General features: G+C 40.5%; 1 protein-coding gene across 1 annotated transcript in view; it reads left to right on the top strand.

The window, feature by feature from the left end:
* The window catches only part of AMPD2 (adenosine monophosphate deaminase 2), a 62,636-nt gene extending 44,939 nt beyond the window's left edge, over positions 1 to 17,697 (top strand). Inside the window, exons 11-18 of the mRNA XM_018566994.1 lie at positions 107 to 238; positions 5,815 to 5,978; positions 7,648 to 7,774; positions 10,090 to 10,253; positions 12,452 to 12,572; positions 14,992 to 15,165; positions 15,369 to 15,479; positions 17,304 to 17,697. Coding sequence (XP_018422496.1) covers positions 107 to 238; positions 5,815 to 5,978; positions 7,648 to 7,774; positions 10,090 to 10,253; positions 12,452 to 12,572; positions 14,992 to 15,165; positions 15,369 to 15,479; positions 17,304 to 17,561 — 1,251 coding nt within the window. The 3' untranslated portion in view covers positions 17,562 to 17,697. The remainder of the gene's footprint in view (positions 1 to 106; positions 239 to 5,814; positions 5,979 to 7,647; positions 7,775 to 10,089; positions 10,254 to 12,451; positions 12,573 to 14,991; positions 15,166 to 15,368; positions 15,480 to 17,303) is intronic.
* Positions 17,698 to 18,666: the final 969 nt, after the last annotated feature.

Here is an 18,666-nt window from a genome sequence, read left to right as displayed (position 1 = left end):
CCTGCACACATATTAAATAAATTGATCCATTTGCTTATCTTATAATAAAATATTTAGTATCTATATACTTGTTTTATCTTAAATTCTGTTTATTTTTGCACCATAGGACAGAAATACTTTCCATCGCTTTGACAAGTTCAATGCCAAATATAACCCAATAGGTGAATCTATTCTTAGGGAAATCTTCATCAAGATAGATAACAAGGTGTCTGGAAAATACTTTGCCCACATCATTAAGGTAAGGATTCAGAAAGATTGTGTCTCTTTACACAAAGAATGGTATTGTATTGTGGTTATATGGTAAATTCCCAGTTGGAATTTTGTAATATTTATGCACATACATTTAAAGTCCAACTTCAGGCAGCAAATAAAATTACCCTTGCAATGGAGCTTCCCCACACTGCTTAAATGCTTGTTTTCTCTAGGGGGGAAAGAATAAGGTGATCCTTCATACCTTGTTTTTTACTCATACAAGTTTCCTGCCTTGCATAAGACAGGTCTCCTGCAGCTGGGTATATTTATGCACATACATTTAAAGTCCAACTTCTGGCAGCAAAAGAAATTACCCTTGCAGTGGAGCTTCCCCACACTGCTTAAATGCTTGTTTTCTCTAGGGGGGAAAGAATAAGGTGATCCTTCATACCTTGTTTTTTACTCATACAAGTTTCCTGCCTTGCATAAGACAGGTCTCCTGCAGCTGGGTATATTTATGCACATACATTTAAAGTCCAACTTCTGGCAGCAAAAGAAATTACCCTTGCAGTGGAGCTTCCCCACACTGCTTAAATGCTTGTTTTCTCTAGGGGGGAAAGAATAAGGTGACCCTTCATACCTTGTTCCTTACTCCCGCAAGTTTCCTGCCCTGCATAAGACAGGTCTCCTGCAGCTGGTTCTTTTTGCTGCCCGACTAATTGCAGCTCTCCAAAGTCACCATGTACAATGCAGGGCCAGCAGTCCCCTGAGAGCAGAGAAAAGCGCCAGCTGCTTGAGGAAGATTGTATTGAGGAATATTGTAATTAATATAATATTGTAAATAATGTACATTTTCCTATGGCCCTAAACAAAAATAGTTATTCAGCCCGTGCGGTGTTGGTGGTGGTGGGGCGGGGGGCACTGCAAGGGTAAATTGCAAATTGCATGAATATTTTTTTCTGAACTACAACTTATTATAAAGCATGGCAAAAGTTTTTATTCTGGATCTTTACCATGACATTCCACATCTAAGTGATTGTGTCATACTGAAAGTGGCTATATAAATTATGTCTAGAGGTGACTCAGGTCACAGATGGGAAAAAATTCAGGATCATGAGTAGAGAGTGGTTTACTTTAATGGACAACTGTACCTTTATTATAACTGTCATTTAATGAATCCCCACACTGACCTGAGTGCAGCGTGCATGGCAAAATACTTACCTTTGTCCACATTATAGTGATCTTCACTGTGCCGCCCTCCCAGGTGCTGCACAACCTTTTGCAACAAAAAAACTCCCACTAGCTCCTCTTCTTACTTCGCATGCACACTGCAGCCTCATTAATTTTTATCAGTGAGCTATGTGCCACTGGATTCTTGGAGGCTGTCATAAGTAAGGCTCATCAATAAGAACGAATAGTACCAGGCCGCAATTGCACTTGAAGAAGATGACCCAGTGGGAACATTATTGTTGCGGCTCCGGTCAGGGCCACACATTAAAGAATGTTGGAACTGGGAGAAAGAAGAGTATTTTACTAGACGGGCTGCTTTCAGGGAGTTGGGATTTAATTAATGGACAACTGTACTAAAGGAACCATTGTCCTTTCATTATTGTTAGAAAGTTCTTGAGTTTATATAATCCAGGTTTGTATGCATCCCTTTCTTGGAATTGGCACTTCAAAATTTGCAAATCCCATGAAACTCTGTACCTCTTTGTTATTGGTGGGTGCCGGCCAGTCCCGAACAGCTGAAACTTTTTGGTGATCCATCGCAGTTCCATCAATGAAAATATTAAGCCCAAAAAACTGTATGGATGATTTCTCATCAAATTTTTCAGCTTTGGCAAAGAGTTGATATTGTCTAAATCTCTTCAATACTTTCCCTACATGATAAGTTTTAAATGATGAAGAGAAGATAAGGATGTCATTGGGACAATCACAAAAATGTCCAAGAAGTTCCTAAAAATATTATTAACAGACTGCTGGGATGTGGCTGGTGCATTACAAAGTCCAAAGGGCATTGCGCAAGCTACTCAAAATGCCAAAATCGAGTACAAAAGCCAGTTTTCCACTCATTCCCTATAATCGAACTAAATTATATGCCCCACGTAGGTCCAATTTGGTAAAAACCCTCCTGATTGAAAAATGTAAACCACTCATCTTCCACCCACCCAATACCCATTTCCCACCTCACATTTTGGGGCACAATGTATTTTTTAAGTAATGCAATATACCAGTCTAAATGTAGCTCTGTGGTCATCAAATTCATAAGATGTACAAAAAACCCATCTATATAATCTCCACAATTAGATGAACTAAAATGTAATTAACATTAACATTAGCCACTATTTCTAACATCAAATACATCCATGATTCCAGAGGACGCTGCAGACAAACAGTATCTCAAAGCAACAAACAATAAAAATAGAAAGCCTGCTCTACATCTCAATAAAACGCTTGTATTTCTGCTTACATTAAAAGGCAATATACAGTCTTAAAAAGAAAACATACAGTGTTACTCACAGAAGGGTGAAGAGTTGCGAGAAGGCAGCAGAAGTGAACAATTTAGGACAACATAGATGATTTGGAAAAATTATCCAATTCAGCTCACTTTCCAGTGCAGCTATGTTGTCCTAGATTGTTCACTTCTCCTGACTTCTCCAAACTCCTCACCCTTTAGTGAATAACCCTGATAGTCTCAAACTGTAGCTCTATAGTGGAGTTCCTCTTTTTTAATGGAGTTCCTCTTTACCCATCTTCTTCATGGGTGGATGCAGGCGCATGTAATTCCTTTTCTGACAATCCAGTGATCTTCCACAATCCCCTTGGTTCCCAGAAGCCCCTGGGCTCCTGAACACTCCAATGGAATATAAGCTTCCCTGATTCCCATCCTCATCAGTCTATAGCAGGGGTCCTCAAACGACGGCCCGCGGGCCAATTCTGGCCCGGCCCGTTCGGGTGTCAAGGCCGGGGAGCTGCAGGCCCCTACCTTTGCTACCTCCCAGCCGGCCGGGAGCTCTCTAGATAAGCCACGCCCACTTGCACGGGCCTTGCGGCATGCGAGCGGGAAATCCAGACAATGTAAAAACAGGCAGCGGTGCCTGTTAACATACAAGAGATCCGCCGGCTATAGAGCCGGCGGATCGCTTGTATGGGCGGTTGGCCCGTGCCCCCCCCTCCCGTTGTCATGCTGCACCAGCATAGTGCCTCTGTCACAGGAGATCAGAGAGAGGTCAGTACAAGATCTCCCTCCGGTCCCCTCTCCGCTGTAAGAATGCGGAAGTGATGTATAATACATCACTTCCGCATTCTTGTGTCACTCTCCAGCTTCAGATGCTGGAGAGAAGCTGATGAAGCAGGTCTCTGCTTCATCAGCTTCTTTGGGGGTCCTAGGTGACATTAGGGGTCTTGGAGACCCCTGATGTCTCCATAAAGAGGACCTGTCACATCTTTTGCTATCATATAGGGGGATTTCTTAGCCCCCTATGTAATAGCAATAAAGTTAAGTGGAAAAAAAATAGGTATGTATTTTGAAACTTGACATGTTTGGTGTCTATTTACCCGACATGAGCCCGTCTTTTATATTTTACCAAAAGAGTGGGTAATATTAGTTCTTTTATTACATAATGTAAAAATAAATTTTCAGTAATTTCTCATGAATATAGTAAAAAATAAAACCCCCAGTGGTGATTAAATACCACCAAAAGAAAGCTCTATCTGTCCCCAAAAAATGGTATAAAATTAATTTCAGTACAGCGTTGCATGACGTTTTAAATGTCAGTCAAAGTACTGCAGCGCTGAACACTGGAAAATGGCCTGGCCAGGAAGGGGGTCTAAACACCTGGTCTTCAAGCGTTTAAAGAGTTTCTTTCAGCGTCACATAGACTGCGCTATGCTGACACCTACTGCCCTCATTGGAAAACTGCTCCAAGGCAGCTCTTGTAATTACAATAGTTCCATCGTCTGTTATATATTGTTCTGTGCTATAGTCATGTGTCTTTGCCATTATGTTGGCATTGTCAATTTTCACTCTGCATCTATTTAGTAAAGTTTATTTTAAAGCTACCCTCTGTCTCATTATTTAGACAATTCCTCAAACTGTTACACCGCTTATCTACATCTAATATCCATGACAGGAATGTATGCATCCTTTGCCTGAAATTTACACTTTGTTTTCAGGGCTTGGACAAGCTAGTCCAGACAGCCACCAAGTGTAAACTCATCATATTGATGAGTGGCTAGTGGTCTGGATGTAAAAATGATTCCCAGTTGGTCATCTGACCGTCACTCCAGTTTCAGGGGCAAAACAGTCAGCGTGGGTGATTGGAATCCTGCACTGAGCAGTCTGTACTGTCAACACTGCAGAGCTCTGTGCATGGAGGAGAGGACACAACACCAGTGAGCGGGGCTAGGGAATATGGTGTTTTAGCATTTCACTTTTCTTTTGTCACCTTGCAATAATTCAGAAAACGTGGACTATGTCTTTAAAGAGACAGTGCAAAACTGCATTAGCACACAGCAGGGATACATACTGTATGTCTATGCTGTGTGCTAATGTATGCTGCTGGTAGATGGTGGTGGTGACCACAAAATAATTATAGGAAGACAGTGCTCTGGAGTGCTCCATGTCCAATGAGTGCTGCATTGCCGTCATCGGAAGCCCGCTCCTCAGCGGGGCGGGCTTTCGATGATCGCAAGTACGATCTGCCTGTCCAAGGTGGGCAGATCGTACGGGCTTTCAAGAAGCATACGACCATCGCAAGACAAAAGTCTTGCGATGGTCGTAAGGTGTATGGGCACCTTAAGCCTGCCCTGTCCTTTTGCCCTCCTGCATAGTACTTTGCAGGCAAACTGCTGACTGGTCTCACCTGGGTGACTGCTTAGTATAGACACTGTTTGATAAATGAGCACACAGCAGGAACATGTTAAGGTGCCCATACACTGCGCGATTATCGTATGATAATCGCGGGAAATCCCACGATCGTATGATAATCGCGAAGTGTATAGAAGGCGTGCGACCGTTTGGACTATCCCCCCAGGGTCCCTGTGTGTTGTAAAGTAGCCACCGCTCTAAGCTCACTCCTGGGATGGACTACAATCTCAATACAAATTAGTAAGCTAAACATGAGATTGTAGTCCATCATGGGAGCAAGCTTGGAGTGTTGACTACTTTACAACACACACAGGGATCATGGAAAACAAAATTAGCCACCCTCCAGAAGGAAGGACAGAGTCAGCACCAATTCAGAGATGATTTGAGGATCTGCAGCTGAGTGATACACAAATAATCTATATTTCTGTTAACACCTAAGGTATTTTTTTAGGATTTAACTCCTGAGTTTAGTGTCACTTTAAGAAAGTATTAGCAAATCAAGATCTCCCTCGGATTTGGAGACACCATATTAATGGTAAAGCTAATGCAGCCACTTGATGGTACCTGGATTCTTGAGGCCAGTTTAGGTATTTCTAATCGGTGACAGGAGTCACTTTAAGAAGTGAGCTCAGTAAAAACAGTTTTCCCTAGGAATCCTTTATTTGATGAACTTTCAGTAACGAGGCCTGGTATAGATTAGGCCTTGTTTCATTGTGGCAGATTCTTAGGATAGCTATTTTAACTATTTACAGGAAGTGATGTTTGACCTGGAGGAGAGCAAATATCAGAATGCAGAACTGCGTCTATCAATATATGGCCGATCTCGGACAGAATGGGACAGTTTAGCTCAGTGGGCTGTCAATCATAAAGTGCACTCAAACAACGTTCGATGGCTTATACAAGTCCCGCGACTTTTGTGAGTAATTCATGCTTACTATAATTTGATTTTCTATTTTTATGCTATGTCCTTCTTATACATCCTGTCTTGTAAAGATTACTGAAGCTGGTGCTTCATCCTGAAAAACATTTATTATAAGTAAATCGTGATGAATTCATAAATTTGTATGGAGTTTGCATGGTTTCTCTCTGTTTGTGGTGTTTGTTGGCATCTTACAAAAGTATGTCTAGTCTCAATTTTAATATGCTACCATTTCTGGTCCAAAGCTCATGCCGAGAAAGAAGAATGGGGAGAAAAAAAGCCAGCAGCTAGGTCCTGTAAAAATTGCCGATTTAGTTAGCAAATATATATATACATACATACATACATACAGTAAACTCCCAGTTATCCGGCACCCAGGGGGATCAGTAGGTGCCAGATAACTGTAACTGTAGTTTCTGTTTGCTTGAGATTTAATTCACCTGCCAGCTAGCTTTCACAGCCAACAGGTTCACCTGCAATAGATGCCTGACTTTTTTCACACTCTGAAGTTGGGAGAAAGTGTGTTTTGTCAGACAGTTGACATGAAGCACATTTCGCATAAGGATGGCTGTGACTGGTTCTCTTTAAAGTATACAAACTATCCTTTAACAATACTCCTCGGCAATACTTTTTGTATTGCTTTTATACGTATGGTTTGTACCTTTTCTTGGAAAAAAATTATAAATATAGATTACACACAAAAAAAATACTCCTCAATAGCCTCAAAGGAATATAAATCTACTTTGTGTGTACTAGATGTCTTTAGAAACCCAGTTATAACCTTGTAAAACTAGCAGTGACATCATCACTGCTACACATAGCTTGTGTAGACAGCATAGATGTGGGAGGGACCACCCACTACAGACTGCCTGCAGGAAACTGCAGGAGGCAGCAGATACAAGACCAGTCACCCTGCACAAGTTGAGAGAACATTAGTAACTGGTCAGAGAACCCCTGCACAGAGGCAAAGTTTCACACTAGATTACTGCACAGATCTAGAAGAAATACATAGAGCAAACCAAGATCCAAGTAAGAATACACATCCCTCTTGCATTTTGACAATATTTGCAGATCCCACAGTTTAGCTTTAAACTGTGATTAGCACTATGGCTATTGGGTCTCAACATTGTGTAACAAATCCACTAATGGTAGCATACGAATGCATTAGCAGATTGCAAATTATTACTGAAAAAGGCTGTAGGTTTAGGATGTAGGAACAGTTTAGACTGTTTATAAACAGATTTACGTTTCAAGGTGCGCTATAGACACTTTACACAGGTGATGCATTAATAAATTATGGGGTTGATGTACTAAAGAATAGAGCATGTTCACTTTTATTGAATTTGAACTTGGCTTAGTGAATGAGGTTAAGCCTTGCTGCATGCATTCAGTTATATGCTAACAAAAATCCTGTTTATTTTACATTTTCCTTGCACATGATTAGGTATTCTTTAGAAACTGATTTTTTTTTACTTAACTTCACCTCATTCACTAAACTAGGTTTCAAATTCTTTTTGCAAAGCTCTCTTACTAGTAATTCAACCCGGTCTAATCGGTTATAGCGAGTTATGCTTTATTCCTTTTTTTGGACCTGTTTTCAGAATCATGTAATGTTGAGTTTTATTACTATGTGACATTTACTTTTCCATTTTGCTCTCCCTTTCAGTGACGTGTTCCGAAGTAAAAATCAGGTTAATAATTTCCAGGAGATTTTGGAGAACATTTTCCTGCCTCTTTTTGAAGCCACTGTGAATCCTGCTAGTCATCCAGAACTGCACCTGTTTCTAGAACATGTGAGTCATGTGGACCTTAAGACCTGCTACAGAACTCTTCTGCTTATTAGGCTTATAGATTTATAGGATTTTCTCGTAGGACACTAGTTTTTATCAGGACTCTTCTACTAAGTTTCTTCAGTTGCTGCACAACCAGAAGGGGCTCATTTTGCAGCTTTCCAGATTGGTTGATCCTCTGCATTGTCATGGAAGAGAAACAGAAGCAGGGTACTCTTTTGCCGTGGACTCTGTATTAGGTGCTCACCTAGGTACCTACCGTGGAATCAACTGTAGAGCGCTATACACGTCCAAGGCCATATGCACCTGTCAGGTTGAACTCTGCCACCGTGGACCACTAAGGGGGTATGTCCACTGGAGGGGCACTGACTGGTGAGAGCAACATGCTCCCTGGATTCTGCCTCTATATTTCCTGATGTGCCTTGGGTGGGGAAGGCAGGGATATGGCACGACCCTTACTGGACCTCAGTTGCAATGAGTAGGGCTTAGGCCCGTGTATTGCAGACAGCCTGTTTGGTGCATTCAGTTCGATCCACCTAAGGGGTTGCATTTACTAAACTCCGGCTATTATACGGCAATTGGCAGGAAGTAGGAGCTCTAATAGTTTTTTAATCTGGCACAGGCTTTGGTTCTGGGCCGTTCTGCTACTGCATAGATCCCCTCTATGTTGCCTGAACTGCTGTCTCTCTCTCTGTCCTTTTATGGTAGACAATGGTAGGCCGGGGGGGGGGGGGGGGGAGGCCAGCTTGCACTCTTGATAGCAAATCTAGTGTTTGCGGTGTCCCCTCCAAAGAACCTGACACCAATACACCAAATTACTGCCCCCTGCCTTAATCCAGGCACTACTCTGAGTCTTTCGTAACCCCTTCAGAGGTCAGCTCTTCCTCTGGATCTTTAGGGAGGAATCCTCAGCTAATATGTCTAAGTTTATGGGCAAAATTGCATGAAAGCTGGCTCAGAACGCAGGGGTTGTAAGCCTGTTTTCACCCCCTCTCCTTCGGAGTCTGTGTGTGTCTGGCTTCTGGTGTGTCCATGCACCTTTTAAGGAGGATTGGGCTTCCTCCAGGCATACCTGCTTTTAATTTATTCATTGCTATGTATTGCTATGCTATGTGTTGCTCTCATAGCCTAGAGCTGGGGATCACACATCAGAGAGGGGCCTTGACTAAGCAGTGTGGCTTCCATGTATATTTGCAAATATGTGCAACTAAAACCTCTTTTTTAAGCAAATTGTTACAGTGTAATTTTTTTACTGGTTAACTTGTAAGTGTGCTGGGAATTGTTCCTATTGTGTTTGTCCCGTAGGGGACAACCTACTTCTCATTCTACTATAGCTCTGTGAATTTGATAGCTCATCGTTCAAACTTATAACCTCAAGAACAAGGGTCCTCCTTCTTAGGTCAAAGCGCACTCTACCAGATCAGTTAGTACTTCATGGGGTTTTTAGCAGCAGGCATTGTTCCACAGATTAGCAGTTTTGGAAACTAACTACAAGAAAATAGTTGAGACTGGAGTTCAAGGAAGCAGCTAAATTGAAATGCATATATGGGAACTGCCTTGCTTACAAACAACAGAAGATACCTGGTCTTCTGTTCACACCTTCGTTAATTTTCCCAGGTGAATGTTCAGGCCTCAATTCATGCCGGCTTCGATCATAGGGTTCTTCAGGTAGCTCTGTAGGTTCTGTTAAACCACCTCCCAATGTACCTCAATACTCATCATATGTCTTGTAATGTATAATGAAGAAAAACAAAATGTTTTATTAACCATGAAGTCCTTCACTTGGGGTACATTACGAAACACATTCCCTCTGTTCTTATGATCCACTTCTACTTGCTAACAAAATTGAGGCATGCTTGGAATACGGGTTACAAAGGGCTGTCCTACAACATTGTTTTGTCATTGTCCAATCTCTTGAAGGCAGCAGCATAACTTAAGTACCTGAATTCTCTAAGAAAATTACTTTACAGTAAGTCCCAAATCATATTATTCCTTCATATTAGTCTGAAATTAACATTATAGAAATATTTGAACTAAGTGGCAAATGTCAAGTTACGATCTTGGGGACTAAAAACAGGCAAGCAACACAAACAGAGTAGGGGGGAATCAATGATGGAGAAGGATCTGGATAACTTTGAATACTATGTAAGCTGCGTTATCACCTAATTTGTTATAGTCTGTCCCAGATCCTATCAATGTCAATTGACAGCCTGGTCTGCAATATTTGCATTTTTCAACAACTCTAAGAAAGTTTAAAGCATAAAATATTTATTCCATTTTCAGAAGATCTTCTTAACATATTCTTTTATGTTAATCAGGTGGATGGATTTGACAGTGTAGATGATGAATCAAAATCCGAACATCATATATTTAATATGGAGAGTCCTCTGCCTGAGAACTGGAGGGATGATAATAACCCGCCTTATTCCTATTACTTGTATTACATGTATGCCAACATGACCGTTCTGAACCACTTGCGCAGGTATTTGTAAATATCTAACTTAACACAACTGTTCTCTTATTGTTCCATGCCTTGTTCATGTATACAGTGACTGGACCAGGAATCTTAATATCTGTGTAATTTACAGAAGTGTCACATATAGTGACATGTACTGATGAGAGAAGGGCTGCCATGTGCATCTGCTGAGTTCTCAGAACCTCAAATTAAACCTAATGAATAGCTGAACTCCTGCTAAATCAGTTTGGTGTAGGAGCTGATATATAAAACTTGTGAAGTCCTATTTGAATTCAGGTCTGCTTTGTATCTCTGTAACGGCAGTGTCCAGCAATCTTGATAGAAAGTTACCCATTTCAGTTCCTCTGTGAGTTAGTTCCATCAGTCATCACTGCCTCTTCTCCATGTACAGGGCGACCCATCTTTTAACTGCCCCCTTGTAGTCTTCGAAAGGCAGCTTTGGCATAATTACACCCGTGCTGCTTGGCATGGGTGTACCTAGTCTCTGGAGCCCTACTATTTCTTTGCTTAGACACACCCTTAGGGTGATTGGCATGGTATGCCCTTTAAAGCAAGCTGGGCATTGCTCCTCAAAGCCTGTGATCAAAAGTCTGTTGGGTGAGCTGACAGGCACAGACAAAAGAAAAAAAGGAAAGTGGAAGGGGCGTTGTAGCAAACCAAATTATCTGCTCAGTCTTTAGGACTTGAACACCGAGTATCTGTATCATACCATCAGGTTTCCACCAGAAATACTGTCCACCCACAAAGGTGGGTGACAATACCCCCAATAAAGTTAAAGCCATGACAAAGAAATGGAGGGGAGATAGCAGTTTGAATAAAGATTCAAACAGGTACAGGACCCAGATGACAAAGAACTATAAAGGAAAGATATTGATCTCATTTATTGTTTTTTTACCATCTGAATGTCAGCTCCTAATCTCTCTTTACAGCTGTCCATCAGTCAAAGCAAAAACAGTTTTTCCTCTTGCAGAGAGTAAAATTATTTTTTTGACACTGAAGGGAAAACAACACATACTCTTGGTGACAGAAATACAAATTTACATACTAACACAATCTACCCCACCAATCTCCACCCACTTTGAAATGGTAGTTCAAGGCATAAGGTAGTTTTTGTGTTGGCAGGTTATAATTCAAATAAGAATAAATATATATATATATATATATATAATTTTTTTAAATAATGTATAAATTACAGCTATATCAGGATTCACCTTGGTTGAGTGACCATGTAAATGTAACCCCAACCCCTAAGGCTGCAGGATGTATGTAGTAATCATTTACTAACGGGGTAGATAATCTCTTACAAAAAATTATCATCAGATTATCATCAGACACACAAAACCAGACTGCCTGACATTGACACAAGACGTTATTTCACTCCTGCCCTTATGCATTACTGCACGCTAATTTTTATTAATTAATAAGGCTTTTTGTGCTCACTGTTTTCTGAATACCACATTCTGGCTTTTCGGGGTACCAGGAAGTAAGTTTCCCTGCATTATCATCCAGGCCACTTTACTAAGTGGTTTGCTTATTGTCACTACAGTCTTAACAGAGTGCTATGATATCAGAATATGCTACCTAGATAGGTATGATCAACAGAAAAACCTATAGGTGCTTCAGGTGGGGTAAATTTGCAGGTAATCCTCCCACTCTTTATTTGCCTGAAAGAGATCCTCTCACCAGACCATTCATATCAACAACAATTTTCCCATAAGATTATATAATTTAGCATGTTTTAGGTGTGTTATGTACCTGTAAAAGTATACCTTATGTAGACATCTAAAAGCACAGAGACTGATGCTGGGTCGTGCCACCATCTTGGATGTGATGTCAGCAGCCCTAGCAGACTCAAATGTCTCACTCAAGTGACATCCTGTATTAGTCCCCTTCATTCCTCCCCTGCCTGTTACAAGATTATTAGAGAGGTGAGGGGAGGGGTGGAAGAGCTGGGCCAGAGCTTTGACACTACTTGAAGAGGACAGGGCTATGACTTGCAATGAGGGAGGGGCCTGTGTTAGGAAATTGTTTCTGGAGTGTCAATTCTAAGTAAACTCAGAGGTGAATTGCAAGTCAATGAAATTAGGTTTGATTCTTGTTAATGAGAACATTGCCTGAAAAACATTGGTTAGAGAGCATGAACAGAGATATTAAATGTGATATAATGTATATAACGTTGTTCTTTCTACCTTTTTTGGCAACAGGCAGCGTGGGTTTCACACTTTTGTATTGAGACCACATTGTGGAGAAGCTGGACCTATTCACCACCTTGTATCTGCATACATGCTGTCACAGAACATCTCACATGGACTTCTACTCCGCAAGGTGATGCTTCCAATATAGGCTTTCAGCTGGAAAACTGAGTTGTTCCAGTAACAACCTGTCATTCACATTTAGCCTGAAATGATTTTAAGCCCCTAATTTTATTTTATGTGGTAATGAACAATTATTATATCTTAATGTGCTTTATTTATAAATGTTTTCACACAAGATTCACACAACATTTAACCAGGATGCACAAATTTCTCCAGTGGAATGTGGTTAGAAAAATGTGTGAATATTGTGAGGAAGTTGTATGAACCTTGTGTGAAAACATTTATAGACCCCAATGGATTGTATTTCTTAAATGTATTCTGTTACATAGCTTTTGGGGATTGCAAACTCTTAAAAGGTTGGCCCAGATCATATCAATCTTCTTAATATTTCTGCAAACAGATTTGTTGCATTATAATGTTAAAAGGTTAAATACATCTCTAGAAACTTGGATTTCGACTTTGCCTTATAACAGCGTTACATTATATAAAAATAAGTAGGTTGTTTCCTCATCCTCAGGAAAAGTAGACATTTAAGGTAAATTCAGGGTTATTCTAATTACAGTATAGTAGCATAGACTTTAATGAAAAAGCAATTTCATTTGACTTGATTTGCTAAAATTTCATTTCACCACAGTCATAGGTTTTGTGATGTTTTATTAAAGCAGACCTTTACCCCCTTTCACAAAAATCACATCAGCATGCAGCTCTACATGCTGATTTAAAATCATCTTACATTCATTAGTTAAGCAAACTTGTTTTTCATTTACTTACAAATAGAGTTCATCTACTTCCTGGTCCCTTCTGGCACAAACTTTGTAATGTGTGAAAGATTTGCATCCTGGGAAGGTTACATCAGCTGAGCATTGCTGGACAATCTCATCTGTAATCTAATGAGATCTCAGGGAAAGGCCCTGAGATGATGTGCATGGTCACATGTCCTAGTGCATGGTCACATGTCCTAGTCACGTGTGCCAGATTTTCAGGAAGTAGATGGAGAGCTAGTATTTTGCCCTTAGTTACCATGGCTACTGCCAGAAGACTGGGAAAGAAAAGGTATGCAAAGAATAAATACAAAGTCTGCAATTATCTAGAAGTATATGTTTGTAGATTGTAATTACTAAACATTTCAAAAGGTGTGTTTGTTGTTTTTTTAAAGATCTGAGTAAAGGTCCGCTTTAGGCGCAGGACTAAGCAATCATAATGATTTTGCAGTAAAGCCTGTGAAGTGAAGTTTAAAAAAAAAGAATATTAATGAGCCAGTGGATTTTTCAGTTAAATACAGATTATTTTTCAGCTAAAACATGCACAACTGTTTTCCATCCTAAATAGAGTTGTCAAAAAGCAACTTACTAGATCTTTGCCAATTAGGTACATATACTTTGATAGTTTGTTGATTGTAAAAGCAGTCCTAACCACCAATTTATCATAAAAAGTGATAGGCAGTTTTGAAAGGGACTCATTTTAAGCTGGAAAAAAGTTCAAAGGAGACATTTGCAGTTCACTTTATGGAAGATTAAAGGAGAACTATGAGGCGAGTGAAAATTACTCAGCCTCATAGTTCTAGCCAATGTGTGACAATAAATCTGTCACAGGTCGGCTCAATAGATCGTGAAGTGAGCGGACACATACCGTCGCTCGCTCACTTCTCAATCTATCCCTGTAGAGAGCCGTGACTGTCACTCACGGCTCCCTGCAGGGATTCCCCCCCTCCCCTGTCCGTTCCTCCAGCGCTGACTGGCGGAACGGACGGGGGAGGGGGCGGGTGCAGCTGGCTTTGCCTCTAGATAGGCAGAGCCAGCTATCAACCCCGCAGCTGGGTGGATCCCGGCAGTAAAGTCGGGATCCGTCCCGGCTGCGGCGTCTCACTATACCGCGAGCTGTAGCTCACGGTATACTGAGCTTTGGGTCACGGGAGGACGCTAGTTTGTGTCCTCTAATTTACACCGTGAGGAAAAGCCCTAACTCCATTGTTCTCCTTTAAGGCAAAATTATGTATATTTTGGTAAATAAAAAAAAATGTATATTTAAATTTTATAAATAAGATTACATTATTTTTTTCTTTTCAAATTGTCAAAAATACATTTCTTTTGTAAATAAATACCATAAAGATTATTTTACCATGCGCAGTGAAAACATTTGGGATTAAAGCTCAGTAAAATGATCCTCATCAATAGGGAACGTACTATATTACATGCCTTTATCAGCTGGGAAGCAATCAAAATGAACATTTCAATAAATAAATAGTTAAAATTACAATGAAACCTGTTGACAAATTTTCCCCACAGACAGAAGCGAGGAATGGCTGCACAAATGGTGTCCATTATAATTGTATAGAATTAGGCTTTTTATTTATAGTTCCTTGTTGAAAGCTTGTCCTCCTATCACTTGTTCACCTTTAAGCTTATATGCATCTATTTCTCTTGCTGCAGGCCCCGGTATTGCAGTATTTGTACTACCTGGCACAGATCGGCATTGCTATGTCTCCTTTAAGCAATAACAGTCTGTTTCTAAGCTATCACAGGAATCCCCTCCCTGATTTCTTATCACGTGGACTTATGGTATCACTCTCCACAGATGACCCTCTGCAATTCCATTTCACAAAGGTACTGTTGTGCACAGCATGTATAGATTTTCTAGAATAATACAACATTCATAGCTGTAAGGTTTTCATGAGATTTAACACATGAGATTTTTTTTATCATTGGCAGTAAATTCATTTTTAAGTCTCACGATTGCAGACAATGAAAATTGAACGTGTAACTTAATCCTCAGTAAATGCCTTCTTATGTTTATTCTTATGTTACAGGAGCCTCTGATGGAAGAATACAGCATCGCAACCCAAGTGTGGAAACTGAGCTCATGTGATATGTGTGAGCTGGCAAGAAACAGTGTTTTAATGAGTGGCTTTCCTCACAAGGTGATATAATCTTGCATCACATCATCTACTCCTGATATATAAAAGATTTTTTTTTCATGGGAAAAGTTTTACAAACAGGTGTTACAGATCAATTTAAATATAATCTGCCCTATAAGAATATGAAAGCTGAGATTGCTAAGGTGTCCTATTGACAATGTTAATCGCTTGGCTGTCTTGCTGATCCAATGAGGCACTGTCACTTTACGCATGCAGGGCAAAGTCACAGTGTCTCTGCAAAGGGTATCCCCCAACCCCCATTATACTCACCTTATCTGTGTTACCTCGCAGACCCTTGTTCTTCTACAGGTGGCAACAATACCCTGTACTTCCGGGTAACAGGGTGCATGTGGCCTCCTCTCCTGTGACAATTCCCAGGCCTAGCATCCATGCATTGGGCATTGTGACATGACCAAGAAATCACATCACCACAAAGTGCTGAGAAGGAGTGCAGGTAAAGTGATTATATGGGGTCAGGGGATGCCCTTTGTAGAGACATTGTCACTTTGCTTTTCATGGGCACAGTGACAATGTACCTGTGCATATCTAAACCCAAAAACTAAAATGTACTAGTGTATTGTAGTAGTACCAGTCCTTTGTTGTCCTGGATACATTAGTTATTTTAGTCCCCGTGTGTATTGTAAAGTAGTCACTGCTCTAAACGTACTAGATTTATATTTATGCTCGAGTATAGACAACGAATTCACCCCCCTTGGCAATTTTGTTACGTTACCACTTGGAATGAAAATTGATTTTTGGGGGGTTTGTATCATTTGATCTACACAATATGCCTACTGTCACTTCAACTAGTGCTGTTCCTAGTCTGGACACCTTTAAAGCTCCTAATTGCCAAGACGTTTGTGATGCACCCTCTGCTTCAAGTTTTCTGGAGACTGGAAGCACTGAGAGAGAAGGTTCATTCCCCCAGGTGCTTATTAGTCTTGTATCCATTTGTGGGCTGCTACCTCTGTGGATTCGGCAGTGTCGTGTCTTAACAAAGTGACCACCATCCTAATTGAAGACGCCCCCGATGCACCAAGATAGTCTGCATCTCAGATGCTTGTTTGCCAGAGGTGTTTTCCAGGGGCTACAAGCTAGAGTTTGGCTCCCAGCCCCCTCCCAGGTTCATCACTTCCAACCTTACTGTGTCACTGCACAAATTAGCAGGCAGTCCTAGTGGGTTTTCTAGAACAGGGTGCCATTGACTCATTTCCTGAGGCAGAACAGTTTTAAGGATTTTTAACCTGTTCACGGTTCCCAAACCAAAAAGAAAAATTCGCCCCATCTTGGATCTAAAAGTTTCTAATGCCTTCATTCAGGCTCAGAAGTTCTGTATAGAATCCAACTGGTCTTTCATCACCTCGCTTCACCAGGGAAACTTCCTGGGCACCAATGTGTCCCAATCTTTCCAACACACCAGTGATTTCTACGCTTTTCTGTGGGTTCTCTATACTTCCAGTACAGAGAACTTCTTGGGTGCTGTGTATTGCAGATTGCTCCTAGTGGTTCCACTTTGCACAATTTTTAACATCAGATCAAAAGGTCAGCCAAACATATATGGTATTTTACTTGTGGATGCACTGATGTCTTACATCTGTTGATGACTACCACCCAAAGTTGTCAGCTCTATAGCCCCCTTATGAAATATAATTCATCTAGCTGCAGTTAGCAATGTTTTATATCTTTTTTTTTAATTCTCCAGAAAACATTTGAGCAAGTTGGGTAATATTTATTCATAACTGCTGTGGCAAGAAACTCATTTTGAGAGCCCTTATGATATATAAGTACCTAAGGGCTACCATTTACTTTACCTCTTTTATTTAACAGGTAAAAAGTTACTGGCTGGGCCCCAATTATGCGCGTGAAGGTCCAGAGGGGAATGATATAAGGAGAACCAATGTACCTGATATTCGAGTTGGATATCGTTATGAGACTCTTTGTGAAGAACTTGCACTTATTACACAGGCTTTGCAGAGTGAAGAGCTGGAGACCATTCCAGAAGAAATGCTGTGTATGGGAGCTGGAATAGAACGGAACACCAAAGAAGATGTCCGTAATATGGGAGAACGCGAGAATCAACCATAACTTAAGCAAAAACTCTAAAGGGGGAGGGAAAAGGTCAGGGTTGTGGATGCCCACATGCATGGGGTTCATTATTTGACAAAATTAAGCATTGATAGTAAAGGTAATTAGGGGAAGAGAGCAGACCAAATGAATGAGACGTGTAATAGAGGAGCAAATGGCGCTGAGTATGACTAAAAAGAACAAGTAAAAAAAGATATGATCCAAGGAGGAAAGTCATACATACAAGGGTGCCAAGATATGAGGTATACATCACTGAGAAACATGAAAGCTAGCTTAAAAGTGGAAACTTAGTATTGTTCAGAAATTTTTTTAGAATGAAAAAATGGATAAACAAATGTAGCGGCAGAAGACTGGAATGGCTGACATTTTGGATTAGGTAATGGTAGAGAATAAGTAGTAACCACTAAACGTAGGTCAAATCTTTTATTCAACATAGGCATTATAACAGAGGAAAAATGTGATAACCTAGACTGAGAAAACATCTATGTAATACCTAACATCTATGTAATAGTAACGATAGCATAGGAAGGATCTTGGGTGAGCCTAGATCCAATATATATTTTTTCCTTCAAATGCATGCATGATAATTTATGTGTAAGGGCTCATTCACACCATAATGTGTACCATGACCCATATTATAATGTGTGTTACTGCAATGTATGGTAATGACACTGTGGATGTGTTGTCAATGCAAAATAAATTCGCCCTAATATCTACAGTGTCCTGCAACATACCTGTGTTATAGTGCACTACGACACAGTTTGTACATTGCACTGCTTTTCATCGTAAGAAATTGCGCAGGACTTTTTTTTCAGCCCATTTATTATGGATGGGCTGCCTAATGCAACGCACACTGATGCATGAAAACATGTGCATTTCAGCACACGATATGGTGTGTTTGGGCCTCTAATGTAACACAGGTATTTTTTACTTCTCACAATACCTCCGGGATAATGCCTTCACCTGCTTTTCTCTCCAGGAGCACCATCTTTGTTCAGGCATAATCCAGGGTCACTTCACTAACTGGTTTATTTATTTGTGTGGTAGAATTATATGGTATTATTTCCACTAACACTTGGTTATTGTGTCAGTACCGAGACTTGTT

This window comes from Nanorana parkeri, unplaced genomic scaffold, assembly GCF_000935625.1.
Source record: "Nanorana parkeri isolate BGI_ZX_2015 unplaced genomic scaffold, ASM93562v1 scaffold995, whole genome shotgun sequence".
Taxonomy (NCBI): domain Eukaryota; kingdom Metazoa; phylum Chordata; class Amphibia; order Anura; family Dicroglossidae; genus Nanorana; species Nanorana parkeri.
This window is presented reverse-complemented; position numbering and strand designations above follow the sequence as displayed.